We start from the raw sequence: 16,509 nt of genomic DNA on the forward strand, positions 1-16,509 counted from the left end.
AGGATTGATTAGTTGTGGGAAGCGTGGCAGAAAAAGGAATGAAGAGAGAATGCCCTCCACAGTTTTGACTTGGAATGATCTGTGTCTAGTACTATCAACTGAACTAAGAAATGTTTTATGAACAAATGGGTCTGTGAATAAATGAGAAAGTGACTAATTTCTTTTTTTTTGCATGTTGGCAACATATTTGAGCCAAGAACTGTATATAAACACATATAAGTGATATTCTCTTTGAAATTTCAGGGAATTGTATCAGGAATTACAGATTTTCTATAACTAAAAAAGAACCTCATATTAATTTTAAAAATAAATTTAATGTTCAAGCATTTAAAAAATTGCCAGTATTTAAATTTCCTGCACAATGAAACTGGTCTTCTATCCCTACAACTTCTACACAGATGTACATTCAATAGCTGTAGATATCTGTATATATACACTGTATGTTTAACACCACTTTTAAATTTGTAAACATCTATTTTGACTACATCTATGAGTGACTACACATACACTTTTACATAACAATGATTCTAATCTTCAAAAGCCTCTTTATTTTTAGATATTTATTTTTTGTTAATTTCATTATGCTACTTTACATTTAATTAATGAAGATTTACTAAGAGAGTATTAGGGTTGACAGTTGGTATAGGTATGAAGTATAAGCCAAAAGGTTATGGCACTATAGAAAAACTATATTAAGAGAAAATGCAAATAAAGACCAGAAACTATATTAGAAGAGCTCAGTATCAGGAGTTTAGAAATAAAAAGGGGAAGTAATCCTAAAATTAGATCAAATAAGTGGAGAATCTATTTAGAAAATGGGAGTCACAAGGGAAAAAGGCCCCCCAAAAAAGAGAGAGCAAGAGAACAAATGAGTTATTTATAAAGACACAACACCACTCATACATCCCAGTGAGTATCTCTTTCACCAGCAGACTGCCGACTACTGGGATAAAGGGAAGATGAAGACCATTCTCTGCCCCACGTGGACATTTCCATATGTCAATGAGCATATATGACATTTTGTGAATGAATCAGCTACCCAATCAGAAAGTTTCCTAGACTGGTGCCAATAATCACAGTAAACTTAGTTAATATAACTTTTCAATAACTAAATATATATAAATAAAATTTAAACATGGGAATCTATGTAAAACTTCAATGATTAATTTACCCATCCTATCCTGAATGTCTGTATAAGTTACTAGAAGAGCAGCCAACTAATGCTTTTAGCACTATTTTACTATTTAAGATATCAGTATCTGGAACGAAAACTGAACTTCACAGGTATTAGTTTCCTATAAATAACAACAAAAAAATTGAAAATGCTGTGTTAAGCAAAATTAAGCATGTATCTTTGATATAGGCTATTTCAAAGCATGTTGCATATATAGGAGGTACATACGATATGAAGAAATTCCAATTTGAAAGCAGAATCTTTTTTTTTTTTTTTTTTTACTTGGAGTATAATTGCTTTATCTTTTCTTTTTTAGACCAGTAAGGCATTAGTGTTCCCTTGGAACATTGTTATTAAGACCTCTCTTTAATCTTTTTTCACAAACGTATCTAATAGCAAACATATTAACAAACTAGCAAACATATTAACAAACATAAAAACAAACTAGTAGCTCACTAGTAACATGATTAGTTACTTTGTTTTTTGCAACGAAGTTATAAATTCCACCTAATAAAATTTAAATTTATATACTGTTAATGATACTGCTTGCTAGAAAAGATCATTCAGGGTCGAATTTTGAAGTTGAAATAAAGGATATTCTTGTTATGTTGGCAAGGAAGTTCATAATTTGACTATGAACTCATGCAACTATTTAGTAACAACTATTTTTTTCTTTTTTATTCATTATATTAAAAGAAATAAAGCGTACTGTCCCTGCTTTTGAAATTTTATTTCTATCAATTTGTTTTGAATTATACCAATGGGTATTCCAGATTTCTCTTCTATTCCATTTTATGATTAGTAACTTTGAACTAAACCTCTCAGTTACTCGCCAGCATGAAAAGAGACAAGTAAACCGCTGTTAATTGTGGCTCGTTCATCTGGAAAAGCACTATCAGACTCAATTATGCTTCTGAGTTTGGGTGGTGCAGTACCTGGACATCTATACAGCTTTCTTGCCTGTGCAATATCTCCTTTGCTTAAGCGGGTTCGCTGACCAATTGCTGGACGAATGCCATTATCATCACGTGAGGGGAGAATGGTATCCAGAAACATCCCCCTAAGAAAAAAAATCAGAAACAAGTCACACATAAGTCGTCAAATTAAGACACATATTTTCCTTACAAATATGTTTTTTTTTTTCAAACTCAAACCAATCAAAGGAGAAATATATCATGTTCAGATTTAAACCGTGTGTCAGTCTCTCAAAATGCTTTCATCAAAGTAGGAAAAAATTGTGTGCTAAATGTGTGTGGTGAACTTAGACTGGTAATCTATTTCACATATGGTAATATGCATGTTTCAGTGCTATTCTCTCAAATTATCCCTCCCTCACCTTCTCCCATAGAATCCAAAAGTCTGTTCTTTACATCTGTGTCTTTTTTGATGTCTTTCATGTAGGGTCGTCATTACCAGCTTTCTAAATTCCATATATATGCATTAATATACTGTATTGGTGATTTTCTTTCTGACTTACTTCATTCTGTATAAACCGGTGCACTGGGACAACCCAGAGGGATGGGATGGGGAGGGAGGTGGGAGGGGGGTTCAGGATAGGGGACACATGTGCACCCATGGCTGATTCATGTCAATGTATGGCAAAATCCACCACAATATTGTAATTAGCCTCCCATTAAAATAAATTAATTAAAGAATGTATATGGTGAGTATGAAGCTAGTGGTAGCATTCAATTTTTCCTTAGAAAAAGTATATATACTTTTCAAAATCTAAAATTCATTTTTTAAATTTATTTTTAATTGGAGAATAATTACTTTATGATACTGTGTTGGTTTCTGCCATATATCAACATGAATTAGCCATAGGTGTACATATGTGCCTTCATTCTTGAATCTCCTTCCCACTTCCCACCCCATCCTATCCCTCTAGGTTGTCACAGAGAATTAGATTTGAGTTCCGCATGTCATAAAGCAAATTTCCACTATTTTACATATGGTAATATATATATTTCAATGCTACTTTCTCAATTTTCCCACCCTCTCCTTCCTTCAGTGTCTACAATCTGTTCTTTATGTCTGCATCTCACTTGCTGTGCTGAAAATAGGTTCATCAGTATCATCGTTTCTAGACTACATATATATGCTTTAGTATATGATATTTATCTTTCTAACTTACTTCACTTTGTATAATAAGCTCTATTATTATAATAGGCTCTATAATGAAGCTCCATCTCATCAAATGCATTAGTTTTATAGCTGAGTAATATTCCATTGTACCACAATTTCTTTATCCATTCATCTGTAGATGGATATCTAGGTTGCAGCCATATCATAGTTATTGTAAATAGTACTGTGAAGAACACTGGGATTCATGTGTCTTTTTCAAGTATTTTTTTCTCAGTATATGTCCAGTACTGGGATTGTTAGGTCATATGGTGGACTTATTCCTAGTTTTTTTTAAGGAATCTCCATACAGTTCTCCATAGTGGCTGCATCAATTTATATTCCCATCAACAGTGCAAGAGAGTTCCCTTTTCTCCACACCGTCTCTAACATTTATTGTTTGTAGAGTTTTTTGATGATGGTTATTCTGACCAGTGTGAGATGATACTTTATTGTAGTTCTGATTTGCATTTCTCTAATAATGAGGGATGTTGAGCATAATCTTTTCATGTGTTTATTAGCCATCTGTATGTCTTCTTTGGAGAAATGTCTACTTTTTGATTGGTTTGTTTTTCTGGTTTTGAGCTGCATGAATAGGTTGCATATTTTAGAGACTAATCATTTGTCAGTTGTTTCATTTGTTATTATTTTCTCCAGTTGAGGATTGTCTTTTCACCTTATTTACAGTACCTTCATTGTGGAAAAGCATTTATCTTAATTAGGTCTCATTTGTTTATTTTTGTTTTTACTTCCATTATTCTAGGAGGTGGGTCAGAGTGGATATTGCTATGATTTATGTTAAAGTATGTTCTGCTTATGTCTTCCTCTAAGAGTTTTATAGACTTTGGTCTTATATTTAGATCTTTAATCCATTTTGACTTTATTTTTGTTAGGAAATGTTCTAATTTCATTCTTTTACATGTAGTTGTCTAGTTTTCCCAGCACCACGTATTGAAGAGACTATCTTTTCTCCATCGTATATTCTTGCCTCCTTTGTCAAAGATAAGGTGCCTATAGCTGTGTGGGTTTGTCTCTGGGCTTTCTATCTTGTTCCATTGTTCTATATTTCTGTTTCTGTGCCAGTAACATATTATCTTGGTGACTATAGCTTTGTAGTATATTCTGAAGTTGGGAAGGTTGATTCCATTTTTCTTTCTTCAAGATTGATCTGGCTATGTGGGGTCTTTTGTGTTTCCATACAAATTGTGAAATTTTTTGTTCTAGTTCTGTGTAATATACTAAAGGTAGTTTGATAAGAATTGCATTGAATCTGTAGATTGCTTTTGGGTAGTATAATCATTTTCACAATATTGATTCAATCCAAGAACATGGTATATCTCTCTACCAGTTTGTGTCATCTTTGATTTCTTTCATTAGTGTCTTATAGTCTTCTGCATACAGGTCTTTTGTCTCTTTAGGTAGGTTTATTCCTAGATATTTTATCCTTTTTGTTGCAATGTGAATATAGCAATGATTTCTTGGATATGATACCCAAAGCATAGGAAAGAAAAGCAAAAATAGGTAAGTGATGGGGAATACGTGTAAATCTATGGCTGATTCATATCAATGTATGACAAAACCCACTGAAATGTTGTGAAGTAATTAGCCTCCAACTAATAAAAAAAAAATAGGTAAGTGGGATTGCATTTTTAATTAAAAGGCTTGTGCACAGCAAAGCAAATAATCAAAAGAGTGAAAAGAAGATAAAATATTTCCAACATATATATACATCAGTTCAGTTCAGTCACTCAGTTGTATCTGACTCTTTGCAATCGCATGGACTGCAGCACACCAGGCTTCCCTGTCCATCACCAATTCCTGGAGCTTACTCCAACTCATGTCCATTGAGTCAGTGATGCCATCCAGCCATCTCTATATACACATATGTATACATACATATATATCTGATAAGAAACCAGAATACACAAAGAAATCCTACAACTTAACAACAGAAAAATGAAGTAATCTGATTTAAAAATAGGCAGAAGATTTGAATATATATTTTTCAAAGATGATATATAAATGGTCAAGCATATAAAAATATTCTCAACATGACTAATCATGCAAATCAAAAACACAATGAGACATTATGTCATACCCATTAGGGTGGCTACTATCAAAACTTGAAAAATTAGAAAAGATGTTGGTGAGGATATGGAGAGATTGGAACCCTTATACACTGTTGATAGGATTGCAAAATAGTGCAGCATCTATGAAAAAATTGATTGAGGCTCTTAAAAAAAAAAATCATAGAACTACCATACATTCCAGCAATCTCACTTCTTTGTATATATCCAAAAGAAAGGAAAACAGGCTCTTGAAGAGATATTCACATACACATGTTCATGGTAGCACTATTTACAGTAGCCAAGAGGTGAAAGCACTCAGATATCCATCAACAAATGAATGAATAAACAAAGTGTCAATATATATCCAGTGGAATATTATTCAGCCTTAAAATGAAAGGAAATTTTGCTGCATGCTACAATATAGATGAACCTTAAGGATTTTATGCTAGGTGGAAAAAACAACAGTCACAGAATGATAAATATTGTGTGATTTTACTTGGTACCTAAGCTAGCCAAATTCACAGAAACAGAAAGTAGAAAAGTGGTTATCAGAGGTTGGGGTGGGGGTGGGGAGAGTGGAGAGTTTAATGAATGGATATAGGGTTTCGGCTTTACAATATGAAAAGTTTCTGGAGATCCGTTTCACAACAATGTGAATGTACTTAATACTATTAAATTGTACATTTGAAAATAGAAAATATGGTACATTTGATATTGTGTGTGTCAAAAGAGTGAAAAGGAGATAAAATATTTCCAACATATATATACATCAGTTCAGTTCAGTCGCTCAGTTGTGTCCGACTTTTTGAGACCCCATGGACTGTAGCCCACCAGGCTCCTTTGTCCATGGGATTCTCCAGGCAAGAATACTGGAGTGGGTTGCCATTGATATTGAGATTTCTTTATTATAATAAAAAAGCTTTCAAATACTTTGAAGGTGGTGGCTGAGAACTGTGCCAAATATTTCCTCTCTTGCAATTTTTATTTCAATATATGTATGAGTTAATAACCATCTTCTTTAAAATCAGAAAAAAAAAAAAACACAATGTGAATTGGATCAATTCTTCTCACAGATATATACAGTTTCTTTCACTATGGGAATATAAGTTTATCTAGGAAAAGTGAATACCCAAATTTTGAAACAATAAGAAAACTAATATGTCAAGGTTAGTTGTCACGCAACACCAAGGTAGGTGTGGGGGTGACAAACTGCATGAACCTTGTGGTTTATGGAAAAGCAACCATTTAAAGACATAAAAGGAGTGCAGAATAAGGGGAAATGTGTGCTTCAGATTGAAACATTGCCTTTAAACATAAACATTAATGAGTTGTGAAATGCACATAATGATAAAAAAAGAATGAGTGGAATGGACATATGAGTGTAAAATGGGTATAAAATGTGGAAAAGAGATGACTTAAACAGTTTCATATTACTTACCTGGAAACTATTGCCTTGATGATAACTTCTTTAGAGTCAAATAGATCAAAACTCAAATTTATTACACTCTTAAAATTAGCATTCAGTCACTAACAAAATAATTCTAAGGTTAGTAAATGGCAGAATTCTAAATTATATGAAGCAAAATATCTTTCTAAAATGTTTTCTGAGAATTATTTTACTATAGCTATTTTCAAGTATAATTAGTACTTGAGCAGTAGAAAATATACAATAAAAATACAAGTCGCAGCAAAAGTATAACATTCTAACTCAACAACTGAGCTCTGTATTTGACTTGAAATGCTTAATTTCTACTAATAGTGCTTGCCAATTTAACATGCTGATTGGTTTGGTAATCATTTCAATTGAACTTTTGTATGATTAGTAATATTAAATAATTTAAATAATTCATACCATTTAAATTTTTACATGGAATATATTTTTGATAAGAAATGTGTTTTTAAAATCTCAAATGCCTGGTGTTGGCTATAAATACCAAGCAAGTATTTTTTGTACTCTACAGCAGCAATATTTAAAAGTGGTTCTAGTTCTAATGCTAAACCTATTTTGTGAGGAGCCATACAGAGGAAAGGAATTAAAAGTCAAGAGGTATAACCTGAGACTCCAACCTTGAGAAGGTGTTCCTAGCATAATGCATGATGCTGTCAAAATCATAGCTTTCTCCGAGCGAGTTCACTTCCCCAGGCTCCATCTTCAGAAAATTGTACTCTTGACCTAAGAATCAGGCACAGAAAATGTTTCAGAAACCTCTTAACAGACAAAAAAGAGAACAGAAGAACCCTCCCAGTCCTCTAACTCCTCTCTACCGAAAGCTGATCACTGATCTTCATGATGCGGTATTTACACACAAACACCCAAGTACAGGCAGAAGATTACATCCAGTGCCACTATGTGCACTTGAATATCATCCTAAAAGAATATCAGTGAATTTCATTAATAAGTTAATTTTCACACTGTTCATGCAGTTCTCAAGGCAAGAATACTGAAGTGGTTTGCCATTCCCTTCTCTAGTGGACCACGTTTTGACTATGCCAAAGCCTTTGATTGTGTGGATCACAACAAATTCTGGAAAATTCTTCAAGAGATGGGAATACCAGACCACCTTACTTGCTTCCTGAGAAATCTGTATGCAGGTCAAGAAGCACCAGCTAGAACTGGATGTGGAACAACAGACTGGTTCCAAGTTGAGAAAGGAGTACCTCTAGGTGTAAGTTGTCACCTTGCTTATATAACTTATATGCAGAGTACATCATGTGAAATGCCAGGCTAGATAAGCACAAGCTGGAATCAAGACTGCCAGGAAAAAATATCAATAACCTCAGATATGCAGATGACACCACCCTTATGGCAGAAAGAGAAGAACTAAAGAACCTTCTTAAAGAAAGTGAAGAGGAGTGTAAAAAAAAAAAAAAAAGTTGGCTTAAAACTCAGAATTCCAAAAACTAAGATCATGGCATCTGGTCCCATCACTTCATGACAAATAGATGGGGAAACAGTGGAAACAGTGAGAGACTATTTTTTCTGGGCTCAAAATCACTGCAGATGGTGACCGCAGCCATGAAATTAAAAGATGCTTACTCCTTGGAAGAAAAGCTGTGACCAACCTAGACAGCATATTAAAAAGCAGAGACATTACTTTGCCAACAAAGGTCCATCTAGTCAAGGCTACGGTTTTTCCAGTAGCCATGTATGGATGTGAGAGTTGGACTATAAAAAAAGCTGAGCGCAGAAGAATTGATGCTTTTGAACTGTGGTGTTTGAGAAGACTCTGGAGAGTCCCTTAGACTACAAGGAGATCCAACCAGTCCATCCTAAAGGAGATCAGTCCTGGGTGTTCTTTGGAAGGACTGATGTTGAAGCTGAAACTCCAATATTTTGGCCACCTGATGTGAAGAACTGACTCATTGGAAAAGACCCTGATACTGGGAAAGATTGAGGCAGAAGGAGAAGGGGACAACAGAGGATGAGATGGTTGGATGGCATCACCGACTCGATGGGCATGAGTTTGGTAAGCTCTGGGAGTTGGTGATGGACAGGGAGGCCTGGCGTGCTGCGATTCATGGGGTCGCAAAGAGTCGGACATGACTGAGCGACTGAACTGAACTGAATAAGTTAATTTTGGCAAAAAGTTAGATTACCAAAAGCATACTTTGGATTTTTCTTTGTATACTCTTTCACTTTCTCTTCATACTTCTTTTTTTTAATGACTTTTTTTGTGTGCTATATTGTGATTATAAAAACTACACTTTTTACCAAATGAGTTTCCCACCTCTCTCTTATGATTCTATTGGCCTAGACAAATAAATCTTCCTATTTGTATTAGATGATTTCTACGAAACAATGGGAAATATTATATGTTGTATAGACACACATTTCAAGTGTTTGCTATGTGAATTTGTCACTAAAGATAAAACAACCAAACATTACATTCAAATTGAAGCAAGATTCTCTTTGATGAAAAGGAGGCTCTAATAAGAAGGTTTTTTAGAAGAATATGCTTTGGGATTTAATTTTTCTTTTTTTACTTTTCATGACTGCCATTTTAACTTATGGACATCGTCACATTAATAGATTTCTCAACTGCTTCTTTGTATCTGTATTGTAATATTATTTCTTGAAATCTGAAAAAAACATAGTATTAAATGTGTAGATCTACATTAGTGGTTCCAGAAATGTTTCCTCAGATAGAGTTTAGGTTTCACTGATTCATTTTTCACAATTTCAGTAGCCAAAGAAGGCTGTTTTCATGGCTCATTCTGAAACATCTAAATGTAAAGTTGAGGTATTAGGATTCCAAATTCAAGGTTGAAGTTCAAAACAGAACTATTACAATGTTTATGCAACTATTGAAATTTTATTCCAATTGCTATATTATTAGTAAACCTGAAAATATCACATTAAAGTGTTTCCCAAAATCTAATAAAGAAACTGAGTGATGTACAGAGCATAATACCTTTCATACCAGTGATAAGAAGACTGACATACTCAGTTCAGTTCAGTTCAGTCGCTCAGTCCTGTCCAACTCTTTGCGACCCCATGGACTGCAGCACACCAGGCTTCCCTGTCCATCACAAACTCCTGGAGCTCACTCAAACTCATGTCCATTGAATTGGTGGTGCCATTCAACCATCCCATCCTCTGTCATCCCTTTCTCCTCCCACCTTCAATCTTTCCCAGCATCAGGGTCTTTCCAATGCATCAGTTCTTTGCATCAGGTGGCCGAAATATTGGAGTTTCAGCTTCAGCATCAGTCTCTCCAACGAATATTCAGGACTGATTTCCTTTAGGATTGACTGGTTTGATCTCCTTGCAGTCCAAGGGACTCTCAAGAGTCTTCTCCAACACCACAGTTCAAAAGCATCAGTTATTTAGTGCTCAGCTTTCTTTATAGTCCAACTCTCACATCCATACATGGCTACTGGAAAAACCACAGACCATTGTTGACAAAGTAATGCCTCTGCTTTTTAATGTGCTGTCTAGAGGTGGGTCACAGCTTTTCTTTCAAAGAGCAAGCATCTTTTAATTTCATGGCTGCAGTCACTGTCTGCAGTGATTTTGGAGCCCCCCAAAATCACTTAAGCATTAATACAAAACAATCAGCATTAAGTTGTAGAATCTGTAGCCTAGAGTAAAGTGCTTTGTGCTTAGTCACTTCAGTCATGTCCAACTCTCATCGACCCTATGGACCATGGTCTGCCAGGCTCCTCTGTCCATGGGGTTCTCCAGGCAAGAATACTGGAGTGGATTTCCATTTCCTTCTCCAAAAGTATTTTAGTTCACCTTTACAATGAATTTACACATTAAATACTTTTCAGTGAACTAACAGACCAAATAATGAGATACATGTTCAACAAATCTCTGTGGCTATTATTACTCTTCTCAGGAAATACTTCACATTGTTTTTAACCTCTGATAGAAGCAAGTGTTATAACTCTACCCTTCATTAAAAAATGGTAAGTATATTTTAGTATATTCAGTTCTAAGTGTGATGTTTATAAAGCTATGGAGCTGATTTTATTAATGTTAATCTGTAATCTATTGGATATTTCAACTTCCAAGCACAATATGTGAATATACTCCTTGAGTAAAGCAAAATGTTTCATAAAAATTTCTGAAAGTGGAACATGAAACAACTTTAGTAATACCTTCTGAAGCATATAATTGAGCATTTACCATGTATGTGACATAGTGGTTAAAAAGAACACAGCCTTATATGGACTCTGTAAAGAAAATTAGACTTATTTCAAGAAAGAAGGGAAAAGAAAATCAGAGATACAGAGCACCAGCAGAACTCATGCGAAACAATATTTTCAAAAAATGAAAAGCCTCATTTTTGAAGGCCTGTTCTACAATGGCTTAAAATTAATCTAAAAGTAATCCAATCTTTGTATAAAACTGGCTCCTATAGTCACTAATTTTGCATGTAAATGCAAAGCTAAAGTTGACACTTATTAGACATTGCCCTAGAATAACACTTGATCTTAAGTTTCTGAGTAAGTCATAGATCTGTTGAAGATTATTCTCCAACATGAATTCTTTCATGTTAGAATTACAATCAGCCTTCAGTATCTGCATAAGATTGGTTCTAGGAACCTCTTGGATACCAAAATTTGTGGATGTTTAAGTCCTTTATATAAAATGGTTTAGTACAATGAATAAGAAATTTCGATTCAAAGGTTGGTTGAATCTATGGATGCAAAACCCTACAAATACAAGGGCCAACAGTTCATACATACAAATTATTGCAACTGAATGAGAAAAGTGAGAATAGTCATATGTTGAGAATATTGTTGAATCCAAAAAAGGGTGTCAAAGTGTGCATAGAGTTCCAAATACTCAGAACATCTCACTAAATAAATTACTCTTTTCTATTAACCTGAATATTGACTCAACAACAAAAAAGAAAAGCCATAATTAGTTTAGCACTATGTTAAGTATTATGTATTTACATGCTTTTTATACATTTCTTGCTTGTTGTAGGTATGTAAATTTTTGTTGAACCAGAGTCCTAATTTTAAGAATAAGAAACATTCTTGGAAGTTACTTCCTTTATAAGTTATTTTGTCAACATAATAGAGGAAACTTAGTAACTGTAGTTAATAGAAAACTTTTTCTCATTTAATTGGTAGTTGGAGTAATCATCAGAAATACTATTTCCTCTTTGTCTCCCAGTGATAAAAAAGTATTAGATGCTCAGGAGTTAAAGAGTCTTCCATGTTGAGAGTATAGATTTTATTTACTTCAGAATACTACAGAATACTTTTTTATTCTTGAAGTGGTCTCTTCCCTGTAACATTACACTCATTGATTTTTCTCCTACCCCTTAGACCAAACTTAATCTTTTGAGAGATTTTCTACAAACTGCAACTTAAATAGTGGTATTCCCCATATTCTGCCTGAAATCTTATTTCCTTCTTTCTCCAACATTTTCCTAAACAGTCAAATCCTGTATCAAATTCCTTTCTATATATATATCTTAAAGTCTAGATTCACCTTTCCTTTGTCTGCTAAATATCTCTACTTCAATCATCTAAAGGCTTCTCAAATTCAAACATATGCTAAATGAAATTATTATTTGTCTTTTCCCTCTTAAAAGTATGTTGCTTTTTGTTTTATCCATATTTCTTAGCTTACTTCATTTGATGGTGCCACCACTCATCCTGTGGCCTAAAAATAAAACTTTGAAGATCTTCCTTCACATCCTTCATATAATGCTTCTCTTAAAATATTTTTGAAATGTTATTTCCTCATCTTCTTGGTCTATACCACCCTAACTGAGGACTCAGTCACCTCTTATAAACTACTTATTTAAGCTTCTAATAGGTTCATTCTCCCCACTCCCATATCCCCATTCTCAGTTAATAATGCTTACAAGCTGAAAGAAATCTCTTTTTATTTCTTTTAAATCTGAACTTGTTCTGCTTTCAATCCTTTGATTACTCTCCAGTAGCTAGAGGATAAAATCTCTAGGATAAAAGCCAGGATAAATTTCCTTGCGTCTTATAGAAAATCCTTATGATCTAATCCCCTTTGGTAATTACCAACTAATCTCCCACTTGTAACTTACCATGCAGCCAGCCCTATAAGCAGATGAAAATAATCTAATTATCTATAATTGTAGCTTTGATCATGATGCTTTTTTTTTTCCAGTTAGATATTCCATCACTCTTTTCTGCACTTAGAAACCCTTTACTTCTAAATTTCAGTTCTTTTGTGACATCTCCCGACTTACCAAAGCACATTTTGTCACACCTTGCTTGGACTGATAGTATTCTCAACATATGACTGTGCTCATTTTCTCACTTGTTTACAATGTTTATATATATATAGACATATCTACACTAAGCTCTATAATTTTCATGAAGTATCTCTAATATCTAATAGTACCTCAATAAATAATTGGTACAAATATGTTATGAGCAAATAAATAGGTCAATGCTGTTAATTACAGGAAATTCTTAGGAATTCAATGTTTGTATTAATAACTTAAAAGTGGCTATAAATAAGGAAATAACACATGGCCTGCAATGCGGGAGATGCAGGTTTGATCACTGGGTTAGGAAGATCCCCTGGAAAAGGAAATGAAACTCACTCCAATATTCTTGCCTGAGAAATCCCAACGACAGAGGAGCCTGGTGAGCTATAGTTCATGGAATTGCAAAAACTGTCAGAAACGACTTAGCCACTAAACAACAATGCTTGAAATACACACAATCTTATAAAACAATTCTAAACAATAGGATTTTTCTTTGGGCAATTGAAATGTACTTATCTTTATGAATTTATGAAAGGCAAAACAAATAATAAACTATAAATGAGGTTATCATTACACATCAACTGTCAGAGGAAATTAAATTTAAATACATATTAACTACTGAACTACTGACACTTGAAACATTCTTAAGAATTTGTCTTTAGGGTAGTCAAGTTTAAGAGAAAACCTCAAGAAAATATTTGGGCTATCCTGGAAATTTCTCACTCCCCTGGAATTTTCTCATGAAACTATCCCTGGTATAATATAGATTTTTATGGTAGCAGCACATGTTGTGACAAACTCTGGACCCCTTTTAAATCCCAACAACATAAATTATAAAACTAAGGATAAAAAATGCTTTTTGAAAATTTAACAATATTAATTTATGGTTCATCATTTTTTTGAAAGAATCAGAGATATAAAATAGATAAATCTTAAAAAAAAAAGCAAATCTAAAAATTGCATAAGATCATTTGATTTGCAGGAACAAATCAACAACATAATAGGTATTTTTTAATCAAGGAAAATGTTGAGCCACAATATCAACAGAACCAGTTCACATTTTTGTAAGAAATTACACTGTAAACAGCACAATCCTGTTAAAAGATGTTTAGTCAACCTCAAACCCGACGCCCGCTACAGCCCCTCACCTGGCTGGATGTTTTCCCGTATGATAGTCACATGGTTATCTCTGTCTGGCCGCGTGTGCTCATGCCAGAAGCCTATCACGTGACCCAGTTCATGAACAACGATTCCAAACTTATCACAGTTCTTGCCAATAGAGATTGCCTGGGGCCCGTTTCCACGCCGACCTACATAGGAGCAGCATCTGGAATAAAGTAGAAAATGTGAATGGTGGTAAACAGGGTGATGACAAGTTAATTATAATAGGGTGAAAATTTGTTAAAATTTCTGGTGAAATATAAAGTACAGCACAGTCAGAGGTGGAACAGTTTTTCGTTAATGAACATAGCCAATTTCTAGTAATCCTGGTAAATTTATATGCCAGTCTCTAAATAATCAATTGCAGTGCATTTGTACTAATGTATATATTAGATGTGGGAGATGAGCCTTAAATCATTTTTAGTAGTATTCAGAAGATAAATAAGAAAATAAAATACTTATGATGGTGATTAATGGCTATTATACATATAGTTAAACTCAAGACTTCAATTCACATTTATTTCTAATATAATTTTTGGTCCCCACAACCCATGTAAATCACTTAGGTTGGTTATGTAGCAATAATTCATTATTTTAGTATTAAATAAGAACAAAGTTTATTTTTCTACTTTGAAAAAACAATTAAATTTGTGAAATTAAATTACAAATTAAATTTGTAAAATTGTGAAACCCTAACCCTAACCCTAATTTTCAACCAATTAATGTTGGTTAATTAAAAAATGAATTATTTCTCCTACTTATGGGAGAATTTTTTAAAAAGGAATACTTTTAAAAGAAGTCAATACAAGAAAATTAATTTCAAGAGGTAAATTATCTAGGGTTAATGGTTGACTGGTGAAGAAAAATCAGGAACTGTCAAATGGTCAGGTAAAGTTTGGTGTGATTAGTCCATTTCACCTTCTGAAAGAATATCTTGGACTGTCAGAATGTGAACCATCCAGAGTATCCTCCTGAAAATTTTCCTCAATTTACTGATATTTATACATATTCAATGATACTTTTCTTCCCCAAATGTAGAAATTCCATTTAGTGTGTTTTGTGTGTGTGCATACATGAAACATGTGTCAATGTGCATGAAAGAATTTGTACATACATGCAAGGGTGGACACATAAGGACACTGACTCTAAAATAAGTTTTAAATGTGCAATAATACAGTAACTACAATTAGAGTTATCAATAAAATTACACTTAAAACTCCAACAATTAGGGTTTACATTAAAATAGCTTATCTAAGAGCCACCCCTCTAGAGAACAATACAGGAAGTAAATAATTGGTCTTAAATAGATTGGAACTATGATGTGCCAGACACCAAAACCTTTTTCTAATTTCTTAAAAGAGGAAATTGCTCAAAATTAATTTGCCAAAATATTATAAAATGCATGTCATTAAATTCACTTTTCAGAGAAAGAACATTTCATAGTCTTTTTGAGTGTTACAAATATTTGTCATTCCTATTATTTCTGTAGGCTTTAAATGATTAAAGGTCTTAACTTATTCCATGCTAGTTGCTGTTCAGTCACTAAGTCATGTCCAGCTCTTTGTGATCCCATGGACTGTAGCATACCAATCTCCTCTGTCCTCCACTATCTCCTGGAGTTTGCTCAAATTCATGCTCATTGATATTATCTAAACATATTATCCTCTGCAGCACCTTCTTCTTTTGCCTTCATTCTTTTCCATTGTTAGGGTCTTTTTCACCGTGTCAGTTTTTCACATCAGTGGCCAAAGTATTAGAGCTTCAACTTCAGCATCAGTCTTTCCAATGAATATTCAGGGTTGGTTTTCTTTAGGATTGACTTGTTTGATCTTGCAGTCCAAAGGACTCTCAAGAGTTTTCTCCAACACCACAATTCAGTTTTTTGGTGCTCAGCATTCTTTTTGGTCCAACTATCACATCTGTTCACAGAAAAACCTTAGTTTTGCTTCTGCAGACCTTTGGTGGCAAAGTGAGGTCTCTACTTTTTATTATAGTGTCTAGGTTTGCCATAGCTTTCCTTCCAAGGAGCAATGTCTTCTGATTTCATGGCTGCGGTCACTATCCAGAGTGATTTTGGAACCACAGAAAATAAAATCTGTCACTGCATCCACTTTTTCCCCTTCTATTTGCCATGAAGTGATGGGACAGAATGCTATGATCTTAGTTTTTTCAAGTTGAATTTCAAGCCAGCTTTTTCACTTTCCTTTTTTGGCAATCTTGATTCCAGTTTGTGATTCATCCACCCTGGCATTTTGCATGATGTACTTGC

General features: G+C 33.9%; 1 protein-coding gene across 5 annotated transcripts in view; it reads right to left on the reverse strand.

Annotated features, from left to right (window-relative positions):
• TLL1 (tolloid like 1) overlaps positions 1-16,509 on the reverse strand; it is a 342,701-nt gene that overhangs the window by 161,615 nt on the left and 164,577 nt on the right. For all 5 annotated transcript variants that reach the window (XM_043902682.1, XM_043902683.1, XM_043902680.1 and 2 more), the window contains 3 exons: positions 14,228-14,406; positions 7,432-7,537; positions 2,110-2,234 (listed from right to left, as the gene is read on the reverse strand). In XM_043902682.1, the coding sequence (XP_043758617.1) occupies positions 2,110-2,234; positions 7,432-7,537; positions 14,228-14,406 (410 nt within the window). The remainder of the gene's footprint in view (positions 1-2,109; positions 2,235-7,431; positions 7,538-14,227; positions 14,407-16,509) is intronic.

The sequence above is a fragment of the Cervus elaphus genome, chromosome 5, assembly GCF_910594005.1.
Source record: "Cervus elaphus chromosome 5, mCerEla1.1, whole genome shotgun sequence".
Lineage (NCBI taxonomy): Eukaryota > Metazoa > Chordata > Mammalia > Artiodactyla > Cervidae > Cervus > Cervus elaphus.